The 23,078-nt window shown below is 48.4% G+C and overlaps 1 protein-coding gene across 1 annotated transcript in view; it reads left to right on the top strand.

The window, feature by feature from the left end:
• Window positions 1–23,078, top strand: part of POLQ (DNA polymerase theta) — a 147,502-nt gene that overhangs the window by 43,768 nt on the left and 80,656 nt on the right. Inside the window, 2 exon segments of the mRNA XM_030534424.1 lie at window positions 423–627; window positions 10,186–10,325. Coding sequence (XP_030390284.1) covers window positions 423–627; window positions 10,186–10,325 — 345 coding nt within the window.

The raw sequence follows: 23,078 nt of genomic DNA, 5'->3' as shown, positions 1-23,078 counted from the left end.
GGTTTTTCTGTATCCAAAACTTAATGAATTATGTTTTACCCTTTTCTTAGAATCTCTCGGTGTCCAAGCAGTGAGTCTAGTTTTAATCTCCTTACCCTGAAAGGCTACTGTGTGCCTTACTGCCTCCAAAATGTTAGGATGTTCTTTAAATGGGGTTACTAATTCACCTTCTCCTGCAGTAAGCAATCTGATACAGTAGGCAGAGTCAAAAGCATCTTATCCTCTTTGTAAAATAAAGATAAACTGTCTTCACAGCTATCCTCCTCAGTGGTAGTAGGAGTTTGCATCTGTTTTACCACATGTTCCTGTCACACCAAACTTTTTCTTTGGACCCATTATAGATCATTCTATTAATTTTTCATGTCTTTAAATTCTATGTTACTCTTTTGCAACTATGATGATCATGGAATTTTCTTTAACAGATCATAGTGGGTGGAGTGGCCAGCACTCCAGATGATGTGCGGACCTACGCTTCCTGCACACTCCTTGCTGCCAGTCTGAAAGACAGAGATCAGGACAGTGAGAGAGATGAAGACAGAGCTCAGAATGGAGCTGTTGAGGCTTGTGTGAGATGGCTGCTAGAGAATGAGTTCATCCAGATTTTAGACTCTGGCAATGGAATGAAAGGTAAAAATGGATGCTTCTGGGTGTTATGCGTCCACATTGTCTGCTCTTTGAGTGACTGTAATCTAGAGACTTTTGGCTGGGCAGTACTTCAAGAGCTAAGTGTAAATTTATAATTAGCCTTCTGTGATTTAGCCAAAAAAGCTTTAGCAGATACTGGCATTTGATTAGGATGCCATGAATTCAGTTTTTTCATTAATTTATTTTTGGTATGTGTTTAAGAAAAAGCAGTTCTTCATGGTGTGACCTCTGCAGATCCCCACTAAGACTCATGTGTTCTAGCTTACAAGTCATGGAATTACAAAGCATATGGAGTATGTGAACACTGACCATGGACATGATATTTCGGATTCTTTAATCTTAGTTCCTCTTCTTTTGCTAGCAAAATTGGCCCTGACATTTTCTCTCGTTCTGTTTCACTAGACATTTAGTTTGGGATACTTTCTATTTAAGATAGTTAAATTTTTAATGTTTTGTTCAGTTAAAGATAAGAAATCTCATTGCTGTTGGTGTCTAAGGGTACATCTACACTACCTGCTGGATTGGCGGCTGGTGATCGATCTATCGGATCGATTTATTGTGTCTAGTGTAGATGTGATAAATCGATCACCGATCGCTCTGCCATCGACTCCTGTACTCCACCTTGGCGAGAGGTAGAAGTGGAGTTGACAGGGGAGCAGCAGCAGTCTACCCCGCGCTGTGAAGTAAGTCGACCTAAGATACGCAACTTCAGCTACGCTATTCTCGTAGCTGAAGTTTCGTGTCTTAGGTCAATTCCCTCCAGTGTAGACCAGGCCTTAGATCTAGCATGGTGATTCCAGTGAAACGTTATACTTTTAAAAGGTGTGCTTTGTGTGGCATAAAAATTCCCAACCCAGATCCCCAGCACATGTGGGACATCTGCATTTGGATTTTGATATGTTACGCTTTCACCCCATTAAAATTGCAGCCTCAGAGACTGTTTAATGTTCAGTTTGGGAGGCAAGAAAGTTACTTACTCATAACTGAAGTTCACTGAATATGTTACCTCTGTAGATCCACACTGGCCCTCCCTTTTTCCCTGCATCTTCAGCTGTTGTTATTAGCCAGAGGAAGTGGAGACAACCTGAGAAGGTGCAGTCCCTTTCATAATTTCAGTTTGGAAAGTGTTCATGCTCTTCTTACTGTTCACACTGTTTTCTAAGGTTCAGAGACCTTCAAGCAAAAGAGTGCCACTCCTACAGTTGCAATATATTTGGAGAATCCCAGCTGCTGGTCATTTTAGTGTTTCCTAATATAAAAATAAGAGAGACAACATGAGAATATTGAAGGGGGGCTGTATTTTTTTTTTAATTTTAAAAAGAGAAATATGTAACTCCAGTTTTGGACAACAGGAACAAAGGGGTGGGTATGACGGGGTTCCCAGGGTGCAGCCTGGTACTGTGGGACCACTGTGCCCCCTTAACTCTCCAGCCTGGGCTGTCTTTCACAATGCTTTACTAGTGACAAGCAGCAAACCCCTCCAGGTGCTGTGATCACTCAACACAAGCACATGTGGAGCCCCACACCCAGCTAGATTGAAATGAATGCTCCCAGAGCCACTCATGGATGACACAGAGAAAGGCACCAGCCAAATCTTCCCAGCCTTGTACCTCAGGAATATACTGTCTTGCATTGCTCAAGACGAGCAGTGCAAGTTTATTAATTGGTTCACTACTTCATCAATGGAAAGTGGATATACATCAGCCGTTGTGAACTTGGGCAGATTTACCAAACACTTCAGGCAAACTCATTGGAAAAGATAAAACAGTAAAACAAGTTTTTGACTACAAAAGAGGATTTAAATTATTATAAGTAAGGCTACCATTTAATCACAGAGGTCACGGCAGCCACGGATTGTGAGACTTCACTGGTCCTCCATGACTTCTTGGGGTTCAGCTGTCAACAGCTGTGGCTGGAGCCGAGGATGGGGCTGGAGCCAGGTCTATGCTCCCCTGCCCTGTGTTAGGGGCTGCAACCAAGGCCATGTGCTCCTACCCCATGGCTGCAGCTGGGGCCATGCCCTGCGCATCTGCCCCGTGGTGTGGACTGCAGCTGGGGCCATGTGCCCCTGCCCCAGGGCTTACGCTGGGGGGCTAAACCAGATCTGTGTTCTTCTGTCCCACAGTGGAGGCTGAAGCGGTGGCTGTGTGCCCCTACCCCACAGTGGTAGTTGTAACTGGGCCGTTTGCCCCTGCCCCACGACCCCTGCCAGGGGCTGAAGTGGAGGCGTGCTCCCTCTTCCATTGGGGGCTGCAGCTGGGGCTGTGTGCCCCGTTCCGCCGTGAGAGCTGTAACCATCCAGTGGCTTCCACCAGGGGTTGCACTGGGGTCGTGCGCCCCTGCCCCACGGCTTCCATGAAGGTCTGCAGCTGGAGCTGTGCATCCCATGCCTTGCAGCTTCCACAGGGGGGCTGCAGCTGGAGCCGTGCACCTTTCCCCATGGATTGTACAGTTATTTTTAGTAAAAGTCATGCACTGGTCACGGGCTCTGTGAATTTTTGTTTGTTGCCCGTGACCTGTCTGTGACTTTTACTAAAAATAACCGTGACAAAAATCTTAGCCTTAATTATAAGCGATAGGCAAAGATTCAGAGTTAGTTACCAATAAAATATAAGCATGCAGTCTAAACTTTCAACCCTATTAGACTGGGCAACATCTAGATTGAGTAGTTCTTCTTTGAGTGATTGCTCATATCAATTCCAGTTAGGTGTGTGCGCGCCGCGTGCGCGTTCATCTGAAGACTTTTTACCCTAGCAAAACTCGGTGGGAGGTCGCTGGGCGCCCCCTGGAGTGGTGCCGCTATGGCACTGGATATATACCACAGCCGATCCAGCCACCCTTCAGTTCCTTCTACCGCCCGTGTCGGTCGTTGGAGACAGTGGAGCGCGAGTTAGCTGACCTCCACTTCCCTAGCTACTCGTAGTTCTCATTCGTTATCGTGTATATAGTTATAATCCTCTTTTTTTCTTTACTAGCATAGTTAGTTTAGTAATAGTTAGTGGGGTTCGGGGAGTAGCCGCTTCCCTGCACCCGGTGCCAGAGCCCATGCCCGGCTCACCGAGTTTCAAACCGTGCTTGGCTTGCCACAAGCCGATGCCGACAGGAGATCCGCACGACTCCTGGTTTGAAGTGCCTCGGGGAATCGCAGGTTGATAGCTGAGTGCCTCATTTGCAAGGCTTTCAAGCCGAAAACAAAAAAGGAGCGAGACGTCAGACTTAAGCAGCCCCTCATTGAGGCCTCCCTCACCCCTCCACTTTCGGAACCAAGCGCCGGTCAGTCGGTGAGCAGAAGTGCCTCCGTGGCACTGGACCGCACCAATACGCCTAAAGACTCACGGCATCGGATATTGCCGGCAACGAAGTCAGCTCAACGACACTCCCTCTCCCCCGAGGTTGAGAAAGGCCAAGACTCCTGCTACTTCGGCACCGACCGCACCGCAGCCAGAGATTACGCCTCAGTCGGATCACCTGGCGCTGACGCCCACTGCGGCATCGACTAAATCGGCACCGTCGATTCCGGTCCTACAAGGGCCGTCGAGTCCAGTGCCTGTTAGCTCCTCGGCGTGTGCCATGGTAGAGCTCACCATTCCATCCACGCCAGAGGCATTCTCAGCGGCGAGGGACCTGATCGCCCTGACAGACTCGGTACTGCCTCTACCACCTGGCACCCGCCGTGAGGTAATCCAATCCATAGGCAAGCTGACCTTGATTAGACCACCCTCTGTCGGCGCAGCTTGACCGGCACCCGTTCCGATCGCAGTCCTGCAGACGCTCCAGGTCCAGACAGCGCTCCCGCTCTTGACGCTGTTCGCAGTCCCAGCACCGTTCTACTACACGGCACCAGTTGGACTTTCGTTCACCGGCTCATTACCCGTGGTACCTCTCCAGTTCACGGCACCGCTCCAGGCACCGTGCCTCCTGAAGCCAGTCACGACGCCGAGATTCGAGATCTCGGTCGACCTCCCAGCACCGATCTGGTCGCAGGTCCCGCTCTCGATCCCGGTACCGATATCCATTCCGGCACCAGTCCCCGATACCGAGGGGAGCCAGGTCCGTTGGAACATCTGCACGAGGCTTCTCCGCTCCTCCATGGCCATCCAGGCATACATCTATGTCCTCCTACGTGGACAGCTACTATGGCGAAGACCACGATTCTGATGTGCCCACCGGAGTGTTTCAAGAAGCCCGGTCTCAGGACCCAGGACCTCACCAGTGATCCTTTTGGACACCTTGGGCGTACTACCAGGCCCAAGGTGCTCCACTAGTTTTGACCTGCTCCGCTTCATCAGAGCACCGAGCACCAGAGGCCACAGTTAGTCGTCGTCCTCCACCCGAGACGGAGGACCCACTAGTCCACTCACCGGGTTCCCCGGTGCTACTGGAGCAGGAACCGGCGCAGGAGCAAGAGGCCATACAGGACCTGCTCGTCCCCGGCGTTTCATCTTCTTCCTCTCCAGATGAGGCAGTGGCGGGGACTTCCTCCTCGGGGCCGCCTGCAATAGACCTAAGAGCCCATCAGGACCTCCTAAGGAGAGTGGCACTCAACATGGACCTCCAGGTGGAGGAGGTCCCGGAGGTTGAGGACCCTGTAGTGAGCATCCTGTCGGCAGGTGCCCCCACTAGGGTGGCTTTACCCTTTTTCAGGACCATCCAGGCTAATGCAGAGACCTTATGTCAGTCCTCAGCCTCCATCCCCCCTACGGCAAAGGAGGTCGAGCGCAAATACATGGTATCTCTCGGGGTATGAGCATCTATATGTCCTCCCTCCTCACTGTTGTCCCATCGGTCAAGGAGAGGGGCACCATGGCCACAGGCCCCAGCACCAAAGTCAAAAGAGGCTAGGCGAATGGATCTACTCGGCCGCAAGGTGTATTCGGCAGGCGCCTACAGCTCCGGGTGGCAAATCAGCAGGCTCTACTGAGCCGTTATAGCTACAACACCTGGGCAGTAGGTGAGTAGATATACAGAGCTGCTCCCCCCGGACTCACGCCAGGAATTCTCTGCATTCCTAGAGGAAGGGAAAAAGGTGGCCAGAACCTCCCTCCAGGCTTCTCTAGATGCGGCCACTCGGCAGCCAGAACTCTGGCCTCCGGTATCACCATGAGACGCCTCTCATGGCTACAGGTGTCCAACCTACCGCCTGAATTACAATAATCATCCAGGATTTACCCTTCGACGGCAAGGGTCTGTTCTCGGAGAAGACTGACCCCAGGCTACAAAGCTTGAAAGACAAACAGGGTCATCATGCGCTCCTTGGGCATGCATACACCTGTGACCCAACGCAGACCTTTCCATCCCCAGACTCACCGCCCATACTTTGTGCCCAGACACAGGCAAGACTTCAGTAGATTGTGCAGGCGGGGTGGCCGTAGACGCCAGTCCGGATCCCAAGGGGCCTAAAACCACGGCTCCTCAAAACCACCAGCGGGGCCTAAGTCTACCTTTATGAAGGCACACCCGAGGACGGCGTACCAGTCTCAGGACAGGATCCTTTTCCTCCCTTCTCCAACTGCCTCTCCTACTTCCTCCTGGCGTGGTCCCAGTTGACCTCAGACCTCTGGATCCTACGCACTGTGAAACAAGGATACCACCCCCAATTTGTTTCATCCCCACCTTCCCACTCTCCCACCCGGGTCCCTCTTCAGGGACCCCTCTCACGGCAGTTTCCTCCTACAAGAGGTGCAGACGCTCCTCGCCATAGGAGCAACAGAGGAGGTGCCGCAAAACAAGAAGGTCAAAGGGTTTTACTCCCGTTACTTTTCTGATCCCAAGTTGAAAGGAGGCCTCAGGCCCATCCTAGACCTGCGAGACTTCAACAAGTTCATGATAAAGTTGAAGTTCCGCATGGTCTCCCTAGGGACCATTATCCCATCCTTGGATCCTGGAGACTGGTATGCTGCCCTCGATATGAAGGACACGTACTTTCACATAGCCATTTTTGCTCCACACAGGAGGTGCCTTCGCTTTGTAGCCAACCACCAGCGCTTCCACTTCACGGTCCTCCCCTTTGGCCTCTCCACGGCCCCAAGGGTGTTTACAAAGTGCATGGCTGTAGTCGCCGCACACCTCTGCCGACGTCGGATACACATATTCCCGTATCTGGACAACTGGCTCATCAGAGGGACCTCTGAGACACAGGTCAGACAGAATACAGACATTGTCAGGGACCTATTCACATGCTTAGGCCTGATGCTCAATGTGGAGAAATCCACACTGGTCCCCACACAAAGGCTAGACTTCATAGGAGCTACCCTGGACTCCAATCTAGCCAAGGCCTGCCTACCCGAGCCGCGATTCCAGGCAATGGCAACAATCATTCGAGGTCTGCAGAACTTCCTGACGATCTCGGCTCGCACTTGTCTCGGTCTCCTAGGTCACATGGTTGCCTGTACTTATGTGACCAAACATGCCAGGCTCTGCCTCCGACCCCTCCAAACGTGGCTCAACTCAGTCTACCATCCAGGCAGGGACCCGATAGACACAATAGTCACCGTTCCCCTGAGCACCCTATGCTCCCTTGACTGGTGGCTAACCCCCTCCCTGGTATGTGCAGAGTTACCGTTCCATCCACCACAACCTTCATTGTCCCTAACGACGGATGCGTCATCTCTCGGATGGGGGGCTCACCTCAGACACCTTCATATCCAGGGCCTTTGGTCACCACAGGAGCTGACGCTTCACATAAATGTCCGAGAGCTGAGATCGATCTGCCTGGTGTGCCAGACATTCCAGCAGCATCTACACGGCCGTTGTGTCTCAGTGTTCACGGACAACACAACAGCCATGTATTGTATTAACAAACAGGGAGAGACTCTATCTTCCCCCCTCTGTCAGGAGACCATCCGACTCTGGGACTTCTGCATAGCCCACTCGATAGACCTGGTAGCGTCCTTTCTCCCAGGGGTTCAGAACACTCTAGCGGATCAGCTGAGCAGATCCTTCCTCTGTCACGAATGGTCAATAAGACCAGACGTTATTCATTCAGTCTTCCAGAAGTGGGGCTTTCCCCACATAGACCTGTTCGCCTCTCGCACGAACAGGAAATGCCAAGCGTTCTGCTCCTTCCAGGGCCTTCCACTGGGATCAATCTCGGATGCATTCCTCATGTCGTGGAAGCACCGGCTGCTCTATGCTTTCCCTCTGTTCCTGCTGGTTCACAAGGTCCTGATAAAACTCCGCAGGAACAGAGCACACCTAATCATGATCGCGCCAGTGTGGCCCAGACAGCACTGGTACACCACACTAATCAACCTGTCCATAGCCAGCCCAATTACCCTGCCTCTCCACCCGGACCTCATAACATGACCACAGCAATCTTCACCACCCGGACCTGCAGGCCCTCCACCTCACAGCGTGGCTCCTGTGTGGCTAAACAAGTCGGAGTTACGCTGCTTCACTCTGATACAACATATACTCCTGAGTAGCAGAAAGCCTTCCACTCGGTCAACATATCTGGCCAAGTGGAAATGTTTCTCCTGCTGGTGTGAAATGCAGAATACTACTCCCTCTCAGGTCTCAATCCCCACTATCTTGAACTACCTCTGGTCCCTTAAGCAGCAGGGCCTGGCAATATCTCTGAGAGTGCACTTGGCGGCCATCGTCACATTCTATCCAGGGGAGAGTGGACACTCTGTGTTTTCCCATCCTTTAGTTACTAGATTTCTCAAGGGCCTGGAGCGCCTCTACCCCCAAGTACGCCACCCTGCCCCTACCTGGGACCTTAATCTAGTCCTAAGCAGGCTTATGCTTCCACCATTCAAGCCGTTGGCAACTTGCTCGCTGCTATACCTGTCCTGGAAGACAGTTTTCTTAGTAGCCATTACATCAGCCAGACGAGTCTCCGAGCTGCGAGCACTCACGGTGGACCCACCGCATACTGTCTTTCACAAGGACAAGGTACAGTTGTAACCGCATCCGGCGTTCTTCCCTAAGGTGATGTCGGCCTTCCATACCAATCAGGACATCTTCCTTCCAGTCTTCTTCCCGAAGCCTCACTCATCTCGGCGGGAACAGCAGGTACACTCCTTAGATGTCCATAGGGCGCTCGCTTTTTATAGCGATTGGACGAAGCCCTTCTGGAAATCGCCCCAACTCTTCATTGCAGTGGCTGACCGGATGAAAGGCCTACCTGTCTCCTTCCAGAGGATCTCCTCTTGGGTGACGGCGTGCATCCGCACATGCTATGACCTGGCTCATGTTCCCTCAGGCCATCTCACTGCACATTCTACCAGAGCTCAGGCTTCATCAGCTGCCTTCCTGGCCCATGTACCAATCTAGGAGATATGTCGCGCATCTATCTGGTCCTTGGTCCACACCTTTGCTTCGCCCTATGCTCTGGTCCAACAATCTAGAGATGATGCAGTCTTTGGCTCAGCGGTTTTGCACTCTGCCACATCTCACTCAGACCCCACCGCCTAGGTAAGGCTTGGGAATCACCTAATTGGAATGGATATGAGCAATCACTCGAAGAAGAAAAGACGGTTACTTACCTTTGTAACTGTTGTTCTTTGAGATGTGTTGCTCATATCCATTCCAAACTCACTCTCCTTCCCCACTGTCGGAGTAGCCGGCAAGAAGGAACTGAAGGGTGGCTGGGTTGGCAGGGGTGTATAGCCGGTGCCATAGCGGCGCCACTCCAGGAGGCGCCCAACCGACCCGCCGAGTGTTGCTAGGGTAAAAAATCTTCCGATGAACGTGCATGCGGCACGCACACACCTAACTGGAATGGATATGAGCAACACATCTCAAAGAACAACAGTTACAAAGGTGAGTAACCGTCTTTTTCTCACTCACCGAATATTGCAATTCATAGTACACAGGTTTCACCCTTGAACCCTGGGCCAGTCTCCTCTGTTGGAGTCTTCAGTCTTCTGAGTGTCTTTGTTGCTTGCAGCATAAGTGGGAGAAGGAGAAAAGGCCAAGCATAGGGCCACTGTGTTCTTTTTTTATACCCATAGTCCCATGTGCTTGGAGAACACGAGTCCAGGCATGTCTGGTGGGCATTCCTGAGTCTCCAGGGAAGGTTGACCAATTCCTCTGGTGTGGCCTTGTGCAAATGAGTCATTGAATTGTAGCTCCCTTGCTGAACAATGGCTGTTGATGGTTGTTCGACGCATGCCTGGGCATCGGTTACTTTCCTTTCTGTTGTCTCTGGGGAGCTAATATCTGACTGATTCCCCAACTTACAGCGTGTGTTAGTGACAACCATACTACACAATCTTTTATATACTATACTTATATACTAATGATATACATATTTAGATAGGCTACGATCTGCTGAAAGTATTGTTCTTTTTCCTGATACCTCTCATGGCCTAATGTATATACTATATATATAACAATTATATATAAATAAGGAATATGGGGGTTACATGGTGCTCCCCCAAGGTATAGAGTGTCAGTGTTAGTTTCCCATCTGTAAAATGGAGAAATACTCCTCTTCCCCAAAGACGGTTTATTAATATTTATAAAGCACTTTCCAAATTGAAAATAAAGTATTAGCTTTTGTGTAATATTAAATGCCTGTTTCTCTTACAGCAGAGGTCTATCGTCCAACACATCTTGGCACTGCTACTCTTTCCTCTTCTCTGTCACCAACTGAGGCCCTGGGAATCTTTGCTGACCTCCAGAGAGCTATGAAGGGTTTTGTTCTGGAGAATGACCTGCATATTCTCTATTTGGTAGGTTCCTTGTTTGTCTCTCTATAGCAGCTTTAGTTGTACAGGTGAGGGAGAAGAGAATACACAGTATTTTGGATTCAAGGATCTCTTACTTTGTTTTTGTTCAGGTGGTCCCTCATGGGAAAATGTTTTGAAAAGCATTCAATTCAGGGTGGATAAAAATTGATGACTTAAAAAATTAAATCAGATTATTTCATTTTAAATTGGATTTTTTTATTTAAATTAAATTAAGTTCCCATGCTTTTGGTTGGACAGTATAGTGGTCACTGAACACATTATGCACCTCCATGATGTTCTGTCCTGAGCCAAATCTGGCACGTTACAGGGTAGGATGTCTGAGGGACAGGTATCTGTTGATGCTGTTCAGTCATCATGTTTCAAGTCTTCTCGGGGTTTTTCCATCCTGCTTTCATTGGGTCAAAATTGGAGGTGATTCTTACAGGACAGTTGGAAAGTTGGTAGGCATTCAGAGTAGATGAGCATGCCAGCTTAAAAAACATTGGGTGACAGTTTTGAGAGGGCAAGACCTGTTTAGTTAGAAAACATCTCTTCATTTGACATGAAATCGTACTACTTGATGTTCTCAATCATTTGGTGATGCTTCATATGAAGCAGTGAGGGGCCATCTTTCAGTCCAAGAGGTCAGAATACTGACCATAGTAGCATTATATAGCCTCAGCTTTGTTGGTTTAGGAAAGATGTTCTTAATGAGGCACCTCATTATGAACAGCGCTTTTGCAGCGCAGGCTTCACATTTTCTCGGTGATGCCCCTGTTATCAACAACAGAAGTGAGATAGAGGAAATCACTGACAGTCTTGACGGGGTTGTCATCCACTAAGATGCTAGGGCCAGCAGTATGTTCGAGATTAAAACCAAAAATCTTCCAGTTGCCACTCTAAATTTTCAGGCTGACTTTTGCCACTGAGCTTTCCACGATTAGTTCATCTATTGATTCAGTAACTAATGCTATGTCATCAGCAAAATCGATGTCAAGGAGATTCTTATCAAGGCGTATGTATTGACTTAGTCCCTGGTTAAGCACCTAATTTATGATGGTATTGAAGAGTTCTGGAGTTGCAATGCATCCTTATCAAATGCCCAGTCTAATTTGGAAGATGATTTTTTTTTTCTATTTACAAGAACCTAGCTTGAGGAGGCATATAGAAGAGTTCTCCAGAGTTTGTCAGGAAGGCCTGCGAGTTTCAAGATCAGTCAAAGTGATTCGCTGACAGCAGAATCAAATGTGGTTGATTGTGCATTGTGGTGCATAAGGCAATGTGAACAGGGCATTTCAGTTCTCATGCCTTTTCAGTATGCTGGCGCACTGAAGAATTGCTCCATCATGGAATGGCTGGGAATGAAGCCAGCATATCGTGGTCTTCTCTTGCTCATTAAGATATCATTAAGATTAAGATATCAGTGGTCTTCTCTTGCTCAGATGAGCAAGACAGAAGGAAAAACTTTCCCGGGAACAGGTAGATGAGTAATGCTGTGATGTTGCAGCAGTCTTGTTTGCTGCCTTTACATTTCCAAAGCTACAAAATAATGCTTTTTTGCCAGTGGGACTGGACTGAGTCTGTTCTTCAGATGATATTCAACAACATGTGCAGCCACAAACGAATAGCTTGTCCCATGCTTTTTAATGCTTCTGCAGGAATTCCACAGTTTCCTGCTGTCTTATTTTCCTTAAGCTTTATTAGAGCACCTTGGATTTTGTTAATGGTTAATTTGCCAGGATCATTTTGTGTGGAATAGGTTGTCTTGGCAGTGGCCTTAATATCAGGCTCCAAAGAAACTGGAGGTGCATTTAGCAGGTGGATGAAATGTTCACTTCAGCATGCTATACACTCTACTTCTGCCTTGATTAGCTAACCAGAACTGGAGTAGACTGCACTGGCTGAATGACCTTTCTTGACAGTGTGGTCACGGAAGTGTTTATACAAGGAGGTGTAGCCTCCTGTTAAAAGTTTTATTAAGTACAGTGGCTGTGGCTTCGGCTTCCGTACAAGCTTTGCGATCAGCATGTATTGCTTTATTATGAGTGCTATTTAGCTTTACGATACATGACCGTATCATCTCTGAAATGAGCTGTGCAATGCTCTTTAGTGATGGGTAAGGTATTAAGGAAGATCTGGGGTTTCTTGTCACTTTTTTTATTTTTGAGACCAATGACAGTCATAGCATCATCAATTCTTCTTCGAGTGATTGCTCATATCCATTCCAGTTAGGTGTGCGCGCTCGTCAGAAGATTTTTACCCTAGCAACTCCGGTGGGTCGGCAGGTCGCCCCCTGGAGTGGCACCACCATGGCGCTGGATATATACCCTGCCGACCCGTCTGCTCCTCAGTTCCTTCTTACCACCCGTGTCGGTCGTTGGAACAGTGGAGCGCGGCTTAGCTGTCCTCCACTTCCCTAGCTTCTCTCCGTTCGTCTGATCTCTTGTTGTGAATAGTTGACTTAGTTCCTAGTATCTTAGTTTTATAGTTTACAGTTGTTAGTTAGTGTTGTACATAGTTTAGCGGGGTTTGGGCTTGAGCCCGTCCTCGCACCCGGTGCTGGGGCCCATGCCTGGTTCACCAGGGTTTAAACCGTGCTCGGCCTATAAAAAGCTGATGCCCACAAGCGATCCCTACGACTCATGCGATTCCCCGAGGCACTTTAAGCAAATCTCTGACAAGTGCCGCATTTGCAAGGCCTTTAAGCCGTGGACTAAAAAGGAGAGGGACTTTCGGTTAAAGACTCTCCTTATGGTGGCAGCCCTTAACCCTCCGTCCTCGGCACCGAGCGCTGACAGCGCTTCTCTGGCACCGGACCGTGCTGGCCCCGCCAAGACACCTCGGCACCGGCCTTCTCTGGTGCAGGGACCTGACTAAAGGCCTTCATCCTCTTCCATGCCCTCGGTGCAGACTCGCCCGGATTGCCCGGCACCTACCCATGCCGTGACACCGACACCTGTTGTACCGTCGACTCCAGTCCTGAGAGGGCTGTCGAGTCTAGTCCAGGAGAGCTCCCCGGTGAGACTCATGGTCGAGCTGATGGTTCCCTCCATGTCGGAGAGATTCTCCTCGGCCAGGGACCTTATTGCCATGACTGAATCGGCCCTGTCTCAACCCCTGGCACCGCCGGTGCGGGTTCTCCAGTCTAGAGGCAAGCCTGCCGGTATGAGACCTCCTTCGCTGGAGTCGACGAGCCGGCACCGATCCTGATCCAGGTCTCGACACCGCTCCAGGTCTCGCGGCCGATCCCGATCTCAACGCTGCTTGCAGTCCTGGCACCGGTTGTACTCGCGGCGCAGATCCACCTCTCCTCCCGGTCAGTACTCTCGGTACCGCTCTGGCTCCAGGCACCGCTCCTGGCACCGAGAATCTCGCAGCCGGTCCCGTCGTAGACTATCGAGATCCAGGTCGACCTCCCGGCACCGCACTGGTTGCAGATCCCGGTCTCGGTCTCGGCACCGATACGATTCCTGGTACTGATCAAATCTCCAACAACGGGAGCGAGGGACTCATACCAGCCTTACTCGGCTCCTCCATGGCCGTCCCGTCAGCCATCCCTGTCTTCTCAGGTGGACAGTGTATACACCCCGGACACCGACGTGCCTGCTGCCTTGTTTAGCGAGCCTCAGCTTCAAGAGCATGGTCCGCAGCAGTGGGGGTCCTGGACGCCCTGCACATACCATCAAACCCAAGGTCCTCCCCCAGGTCCACCGCATTCGATGGCCTCAGAACACAGGGCACCGGAGGCCACGATTACCCGCCCTCCCCCTCCTGCTATGGAGGAAGGGGTGACCCAGCCACAGGACTCCAAGCTCCCCAGGGAGACCGACACTATGCTTCAGGCAGAGCCCTCTTCAGACCCTCTTGTTCCAGGTCTCTTATCTTCGTCTTCTCCTGACGAGGCGGTGGCTGGAACCTCGTCGATCAGCCCTCCTCCAATTGACCTCAGGGCCCACCAGGACCTCCTCAGGCATGTTGCACAGAACGTGAATTTACAAGCCGAGGAGGTCCAAGATCCAGTGGTGGACATACTGTCATCCGATGCCCCCACTAGAGTGCCTCTCCCATTTATTAAAACCATACAGGCCAATGCCACTACAATATGGCAGTCTCCGGCCTCTGTTCCGCCCGCTGTGCGAGGAGTAGAGCGCAAGTACATGGTGCCCTCAAAGGGCTATGAATATCTATATGTACATCCTCCTCCTTGCTCCCTCGTCGTCTAGTCGGTTAACGAGAAGGAGCGCCATGGCCAGCAGGCACCAGCCCCTAAATCGCAGGACGCGAGACGTATGGACTTGCTTGGGCGTAAAGTTTACTCTGCAGGAGCTCTCCAGCTCCGGGTGTCTAACCAGCAAGCCCTCCTTAGCCGCTATAGCTACAATACCTGGGCGGCAGTGGACAAATTTAAGGAGCTGCTTCCACAGGATGCACGGCAGGAGTTCTCTGCGATCCTCGGCAAGGGGAAAAAGGTCGCGAGAACCTCCCTCCAAGCTTCCCTGGACGCCGCGAATTCAGCCGCCAGGACTCTGGCCTGTGGCGTGACTATGCACCGTAAATCGTGGCTGCAGGTCTCTGGCCTCCCCCCGGAGCTCCAGCACATGATTCAGGATCTTCCGTTTGAGGGTCAAGGGCTATTTTTGGACAAAACTGACCCTAGGCTGCAGAGCCTAAAAGACAACAGGATCATTATGCGTTCATTAGCGATGCACACGCCTGTAACTCAACGCAGGCCTTCCGACCCCAACAGCACTGCCCTTACCCTCAACCTCGGCAGAGACAAGACTTTGCCGGACCGCGAGGCAGAAACGGCCGCCGGAGACAATCAGGCAACCAAGGGGGCCAGAACCAAAGCTCCTCCAAGCCTCCCCCCGGGCCAAAACCTTCCTTTTAAAGGTGCACCCGAGGGCGTTATACCAGTTTCTTTGAAGGATCCGTCCCCGCCCTTTTCCAACCGGCTTTCCTCCTTCCTCCCTGCGTGGTCCCAGCTAACATCAGATCATTGGGTCCTACGCACGTTGGAACTTGGATACTATCTGCAATTTATTTCAACCCCCCCCTTCCACCCTCGTCCCTCTTCAGAGACCCCTCTCACGAGCAACTCCTCCTACAGGAGGTGCAAGTGCTCCTCGCCAAAGGAGCCATAGAAGAAGTACCAGAGCACGAACGGGGCAAGGGTTTTTTTCCCGCTACTTCCTGATCCCCAAGGCGAAGGGAGGTCTCAGACCAATCCTCGATTTGTGGGAACTCAACAGATACATGGTAAAGTTGAAGTTCCGTATGGTATCCCTGGGGACCATTATCCCATCCCTGGATCCTGGAGACTGGTATGCCGCCCTCGACATGCAAGATGCCTACTTCCACATAGCCGTCTTTCCACCTCACAGGAGGTTCCTCCGGTTCGTGGTCAACCAGCAGCATTTTCAGTTCGCAGTCCTCCCGTTCGGCCTTTCTGCAGCCCCAAGGGTATTCACCAAATGTATGGCTGTAGTCGCCGCCCACCTTCACCGCAGTCGGATACATGTCTTTCTGTATCTAGACGACTGGCTTATCCGCGGGACCTCCGAGATGCGAGTCCTCAGTCGCGTCCGCATTGTCAAGAACCTTTTCCTATATCTAGGTCTAATGATCAATTTGTAAAAGTCAACTCAAATCCCCACTCAGAGGACAGAGTTTATTGGTGCCACCTTGGACTCGACTCTTGCCAAAGCCTGCCACGGTTCCAGGCTCTCTCAGCCATCATCCGGAGTCTGCAAGCAGCGCCGCTAATTTCAGTACGCACCTTCCTTGCGCTCTTGGGCCACATGGCGGCCTGCACGTTTGTAACGAACTACGCAAGACTGCGCCTACGGTCCCTCCAATCCTGGCTCAACTCACAATATCGTCCAGCCAGAGATCCTATGGACATGGTCATCACCATTCCCTCCACTGTGCTAGACTCCTTCCAGTGGTGGCTAGATCCCGCCATGGTGTGTGTGGGGCTCCCATTCCACCCGCCCCAACCCTCAGCGTCCCTAACAACGGGCGCATCGTCCCTCGGTTGGAGGGCTCACCTCGGGCACCTATGCACCCAAGGCCGTTGGTCACCTCACGAGCTGGACCTCCACATCAACGTCCGAGAGCTGAGAGTGGTCCGCCTCGCTTGTCAGACGTTCCGGCAATGCTTGCAGGGCCGTTGTGTATCGGTATTCACCGACAACACAACAGCCATGCACTATATAAACAAACAGGGCGCCACGAGATCTTCACCCCTGTGCCAGGAAACCTTACAACTATGGGACTTCTGCATAGCCCATTCCATACACCTCGTCACGTCCTTTCTCCCAGGAGTTCGGAACACGTTGGCGGATTGCCTAAGCAGATCCTTCCTGTCCCATGGATGGTCGCTTCGCCCGGACATTGCTCTTTCACTCTTCCGGAAGTGGGGGTTTCCCCGGATGGACCTCTTTGCATCCCGCGGGAACAGGAATTAGAAAGAGACAGGTATTAGTAATGGGCGATTCGATCATTAGAAACATAGATAGCTGGGTTTTTGATGACCAGGAGAACCTCCTGACTTGTCTGCCTGGTGCAAAGGTTGCAGATCTCTTGAGACATCAAGATAGACTTGTGTACTGCTGAGGAGGAGCTGGTGGTTGTGCTACATATAAGTACCAATGACATAGGGAAGGATGGGAGAGAGGTCCTGGAGGCCAAATTTAGGCTGCTAGGTAAGAGATTGAAGTCCAGGACCTCCATGGTAGCATTCTCTGAGAGGCTCCCAGTTCCACGCACAGGCCCAGTTAGACAGGCAGAACTGTAGAGTCTCAATGTGTGGATGAGATGATGGTGGAGGGAGGAGGGGTTTAGATTTATTAGGAACTGGGGAAACTTTTGGGAAAAGGGGAGGCTATACAGGAAGGACGGGCTCCACCTAAACCAAAATGGAACCAGATTGCTGGCACTTAAAATTAAAAAGGTCATAGAGCAGTTTTTAAACAAAGGGCTGGGGGAAAGCCGACAGGTGCGGAGGAGCACATGGTTCGGGCATCCCTTAGGGGAGGATCTATTAATAGAGAACTCTATGTCCTAGTGAGGAACAGAGAATGGAAAATGATAAAATACAGGCAGGAGTCTGATCAGAAACAGTCAAATAAGAGTCCCGTTCAATTACATCATGTAATGGCAGACAGCTAAAAGGAGACAAGTTTTAAGAATGCTTATATACCAATGCTAGAAGTCTAAATACACTGCTACCTCGATATAACGCCACCCAATATAACACAAATTTGGATATAATGCAGTAAAGCAGTGCTTGGCTGGGGAGGGGGCGGGGCTGCGCACTCCAGTGGACCAAAGCAAGTTCAATATAACACGGTTTCACCTATAATGCAGTAAGATTTTTTGGCTCCCAAGGACAGCGTTATATCGAGGTAGAGGTGTAATTAAATTGGTGAACTATAGTGCCTCGTATTAAATTAGGATATTGATATAATAGGCATCACAGAAACTTGGTGGAATGAGGATAATCAATGGGCTACAGTAATACCAGTGTACAAAATATATCGGAAGGACAGAACAGGTTGTGCTGGTTGGGGAGTGGCATTATATGTGAAAGAAAGTGTAGAATCAAATGAAGTAAAAATCATAAATGAATCAAACTGTACTATAGAATCTCTATGGATAGAGATTCCATGCTCTAATAATAAGAATATAGGAGTAGGGATATATTATCTACCAGCTGACCAGGATGGTGATAGTGACTGTGAAATGCTAAGGGAGATTAGAGAGGCTATTAAAATAAAGCTCAATAATAATAATAATAATATGGGATTTCAGTCATCCCCATATTGACTGGGTACATGTCACCTCGGGGTGGGATGCAGAGACAAAATTTTCGATACTTTAAATGACTGCTTCTTGGAGCAGCTGGTCCTGGAACCCGCAAGAGGAGAGACAATTCTTGATTTAGTCCTAAGTAGAGCACAGGCTCTAGTCCAAGAGGTGAATATAGCTGGACGGTTTGGTAATAGTGACCATAATATAATTGTAAGTGGGCGCAGACTCACCTGGCAGTGCCTCCTGCTGGTCATCTCAGGGAATTAGCTTCCAGCCTCTGGAGCACCCCGTCGGCCGGTGTCATGCTACCGCTGCTGGCCCTTGTGTCCCTCCTGGACCCCAAGTGACCCTTTCACTGGGTGCTGCCCGCCAGGCAGTACCCTCAGTTTCTCTGGGTCTCCCGACTCAGGGTAACCCCCACCCAGTGCCCCCAACTTGCCTCAGTTGTAGGCTACTGCCAGTCATCAACTCGCCTCTTTGCCCTGGGCCAGACTGCAGTGTAAGCCACTCATCATAGGCAAGGTTGGGTCTGGACCTGCTGCCTCTACTTATTGCTAGGCTGCCCCTTTGCAACCCTAGTACTTGCCTTAGGCCCCCAGCTCGGCCCGCAGCCTGGGGTTTTTCCAGGCTGGAACTTCCCACTCCTCTAGCCTTCCCCCTGCCCTGCTCCACTCCCAGTACCATGCTCGGCTCCCTAGCAGCCAGGCCCTTCTCTCTCTACAAGCAGAGAGAGACCATTGGGCCTTCTGGCTCTCAGCCTCTTATAGGGACCAGCTGGGCCTGACTGGGATGTGGCCCCAGCTGTTACTGCCTTCCCCAGTCAGCCCAGGCTTTCCTTCACAGCCTCAGCCCTTTCCCAGGGCTGGCTTTAACCCTTTCAAGGCTGGAGTGGGTGACCGCCCTGCTACAGTAATTAAATTTAATATCCCTGTGGCAGGAAAAACATCACAGTGGCCCAACACTGTTTAATTTCAGAAAGGGGAACTACACAAAACTGAGGTTAGTTAAACAGAAATTAAAGGGTACAGCGCCAAAAGTGAAATCTCTACAAGTTGCGTGGAAACTTTTTAAAATACCATAGTAGAGGCTCAACTTAAATGTATACCCCAAATTAAAAAAACATAGTAAGAGAACCAAAAAAGAGCCACCATGGCTAAACAACAAAGTAAAAAGCGATGAGAGGCAAAAAAGCATCTTTAAAAAGTGTAAGTTAAATCCTAGTGAGGAAAATAGAAAGGAGCATAAACACTGGCAAATGAAGTGTAAAAATACAATTAGAAAGGCCAAAAAAGAATTTGAGGAACAGGTAGCCAAAGACTCAAAAAGTAATAGCAATTTTTTTTTAAGTATATCAGAAGCAGGAAGCCTGCTCAACAACCAGTGGGGCCATTGGACAATCAAGATGTTAAAGGAGCACTCAAGGACGATAAGGCCATTGTGGAGAAACTAAATGAATTCTTTGCATCGGTCTTCACGGCTGAGGATGTGAGGGAAATTCTCAAACCTGAGTCTTTCTTTTTAGGTGACAGATCTGAGGAACTGTCTCAGATTGAGGTATCAGTAGGGGAGGTTTTGGAACAAATTAATAAATTTATATAACAATAAGTCATCAGGACCAGATGGTATTCACCCAAGAGTTCTGAAGGAACTCAAATGTGAAATTGCAGAACTAACAACTGTAGTCTGTAACCTATCATTTAAATCCTCTTCTGTACCAGATGACTGGAGGATAGCTAATGTGATGCCAATTTTTAAAAAGGACGCCAGAGGTGATCCTGGCAATTTACAGGCCTGTAAGCCTGACTTTGCTACCGGACAAACTGGTTGAAACTATAACAACGAACAATATTGTCAGACATATAGGTGAACATAATTTGTTGAGGAAGAGTCAACATGGTTTTAGTAAAGGGAAATCATGCTTCACTAATCTACTAGAATTCTTTGAGCGGGGTCAACAAGCATTTGGCGGAGGGATAGCTCAGTGGTTTGAGCATTGGTCTGCTAAACCCCAGGTTGTGAGTTCAATCCTTGAGGGGGCCACTTAGGGATCTGGGGCAAAATCAGTACTTGGTCCTGCTGGCAGGGAGCTGGACTTGATGTCCTTTCAAGGTCCCTTCCAGTTCTAGGAGATAAGATATCATCATTAATCATGTGGACCAAGGGAATCTTGTGGGTATAGTGTACTTAGATTTTCAGAAAGCCTTTGACAAGGTCCCTCACCAAAGGCTCTTACATAAAGTAAACTGCCATGGGATGAGAGGGAAGGTGCTCTCATGGATTGGTAACTGGTTAAAAGATAGGAATTAAAGGGTAAGTATAAATGGTCAGTTTTCAGAGTGGAGAGAGGTAAGTAGTGATGTCCCCCAGGGGTCTGTTCTGGGACCAGTCCTATTCAACATATTCATAAATCTGGAAAAAGGGGTAAATAGGTGGCAAAATATGCAGATGATTCAAAATTTCTAAAGGTAGTTAAGACCCAGGCAGACTGCGAAGAGCTGCAGAAGGAGCTCTCAAAATGGGGTGACTGGGCAACAAAATTGCAGATGAAATTTAATGTTGATAAATGTAAAGTAATGCACATTGGCAAACATAATCCCAACTATACATATAAAGTGAGGGGTCTAAATTAGCTGTTACTACTCAAGAAAGAGATCTTGGAGTCATTGTCAATAGTTCTCTGAAATCATCCACTCAATGTGCAGTGGCAGTCAAAAAAACAAACAGAATGCTGGGAATAATTAAGAAAATGATAGGTAATAGGGCTGAAAATATCATATTGCCTCTATATAAATCCATGGTATGCTCACATCTTGGATACTGTGTGCAGATGTGGTCACCCCATCTTAAAAAAGATGTGTTGGAATTGGAAAAGGTTCAGAAAAGGGCAACAAAAATGATTAGGGGTATGGAACGGCTTCCATATGAGGAGAGATTAATAAGACTGAGACTATTCAGCTTGGAAAAGAAACAGCTAAGGGGAGATATGATTGAGGTCTATAAAATCATAATGGGTGTAGAGAGAGTAGATAAGGAAGTGTTGTATACTACTTCTCAAAACACAAGAACTAGGGGTCACCTAATGAATTTAATAGGCAGCAGGTTTAAAACAAGTAAAAGAAAGTATTTCTTCACATAATGCATAGTTAACCTATGGAACTCCTTGCCAGAGGATGTTGTGAAGGCCAAGACCATAGCAGGGTACAAAAAAGAACTAGATAAATTCACGGAGGATGGGTCCATCAATGGCTATTAGTCAGGATGGGCAGGAATGGTGTCCCTAGACTCTGTTTGCCAGGAGCTGGGAATGAGCGACGGGATGGATTACTTGGTGATTATCTATTCTGTTCATTCCTCCAGGGCACCTGGCACTGGCCACTGTCGGAAGACAGGATACTGGGTTAGATGGACTGACTCAGTAGGGCCATTCTTATGTACTTATGTTCTTATGTTTGTAATGACAAGTTCATGTGAAAACAACTGTAACACATAATTATGTTCTCTTCTTGGTACTATCTATAAGATGTATTTTAGTGAGGCTAACGATGGACATCTTTAACCTCTAGATTTATCTGACGAGCAGCTCCTTGGAGTCTTCCTTTTTCAGAGTTAACACTTTCCATGTTCCAGTACGTACAGAACCCCATCCAATAGATTAATTTTTATATGTCCTGAATCAGGTTAATCCGAAGCAAAGACAGTAGTGGCTTTCATAGCTGTTGGGTTGGGTGGGGGATTGCTAATCCCATCTGATGTAGGCCTGGGTCTTGCAGAAAAGATGAAAGAATCTAGGGTGAGCTTCACCCTCTCCAAGCAGGTTGGAGCCACCCTGTCTGGTGTGTTTAGTGCAAGATAGTTGGGCTGCCTACTGGGAGTATGGTTGAAACAGCTGGGGGGATACCACACCTGAAGCTGTTCTTATGAACTCCTTTCTCACCAATTAAATTTGAAAATTGACAGCCTGTGTTAAGGCCTAAAGATGTTATAATCTTTTTAAATCATTTAAATTAAATACAAAGAACATTACTAAAAGAATACATGTTTGCTGCTGAAGTTTTAAAGAAAGTTAAACCACTTGGGACTAGAGTTTGTTGAAGTGCTAAACCAGCTTTTGACAGCAGTAGTCTCTTTTGCAGGTGCAGAGAATATTTTCTTCATTTTGGTTCATTCAACTAGTTCAGTTCTATGACTAGTTCATTCAAGGTTAAGAAGCCATTTGGGAGTTGAAAAAGAAGGAAGATTTATTTTCCTCTTCCCATTTATGAATAAAAATAAGCTATGATAGGATGAACTCTACTACTTCTGAAATCTTGGACATAGTGACCAAACCAATGTTTTGTTTACTAACTACACATAATACTATTTTTGTTTAATAAATCAGTTGTAAATGCAAAACATATTTTGATAAACTGTGATAATTCCCCCCTTATGTATCCAGCATGTTTTTATGCATCTTCAAATTCAATTAAATTTCTATTCATCCAGAGATTGATACAAATCACAAGTAAAAAAAATTAATAATCCTTTAGTAAATAATTACATCATTTTGTTACATAATAAAGATGTAAAAATTACAAATCTGAATAAATGCATGTTGAGCTATATAATTGCTTAAATAAATGTGTATAGATATAGTGTATCCTCCTAGTTAGCAAAATGAAGCACCTAATTTAGTACAAAGGTTATATTTAGTGGCAAAATCAGTGTTTTATTGACTCAACAAATGAAACTCAACCCTTCTTTAAGAAAATAATTAAACTACAAATGAAAACATGATTAAAATCAATTATTTAAATCAAGGTTTTCTGCTTGCTGATTTAAATCATGATGGAAATCCAGTGATTTAAATCAATCCACCCTGATTAAGTTGGGAAACTATTCTGCTTCTGCAGCGCATATTATGAAACAGCTGCTGCTCCATAGTTGAGGTTCAATTGGTTGCAT

The sequence above is a fragment of the Gopherus evgoodei genome, chromosome 1 (assembly GCF_007399415.2).
Source record: "Gopherus evgoodei ecotype Sinaloan lineage chromosome 1, rGopEvg1_v1.p, whole genome shotgun sequence".
In the NCBI taxonomy this organism is placed as follows: Eukaryota; Metazoa; Chordata; order Testudines; family Testudinidae; genus Gopherus; species Gopherus evgoodei.
This window is presented reverse-complemented; position numbering and strand designations above follow the sequence as displayed.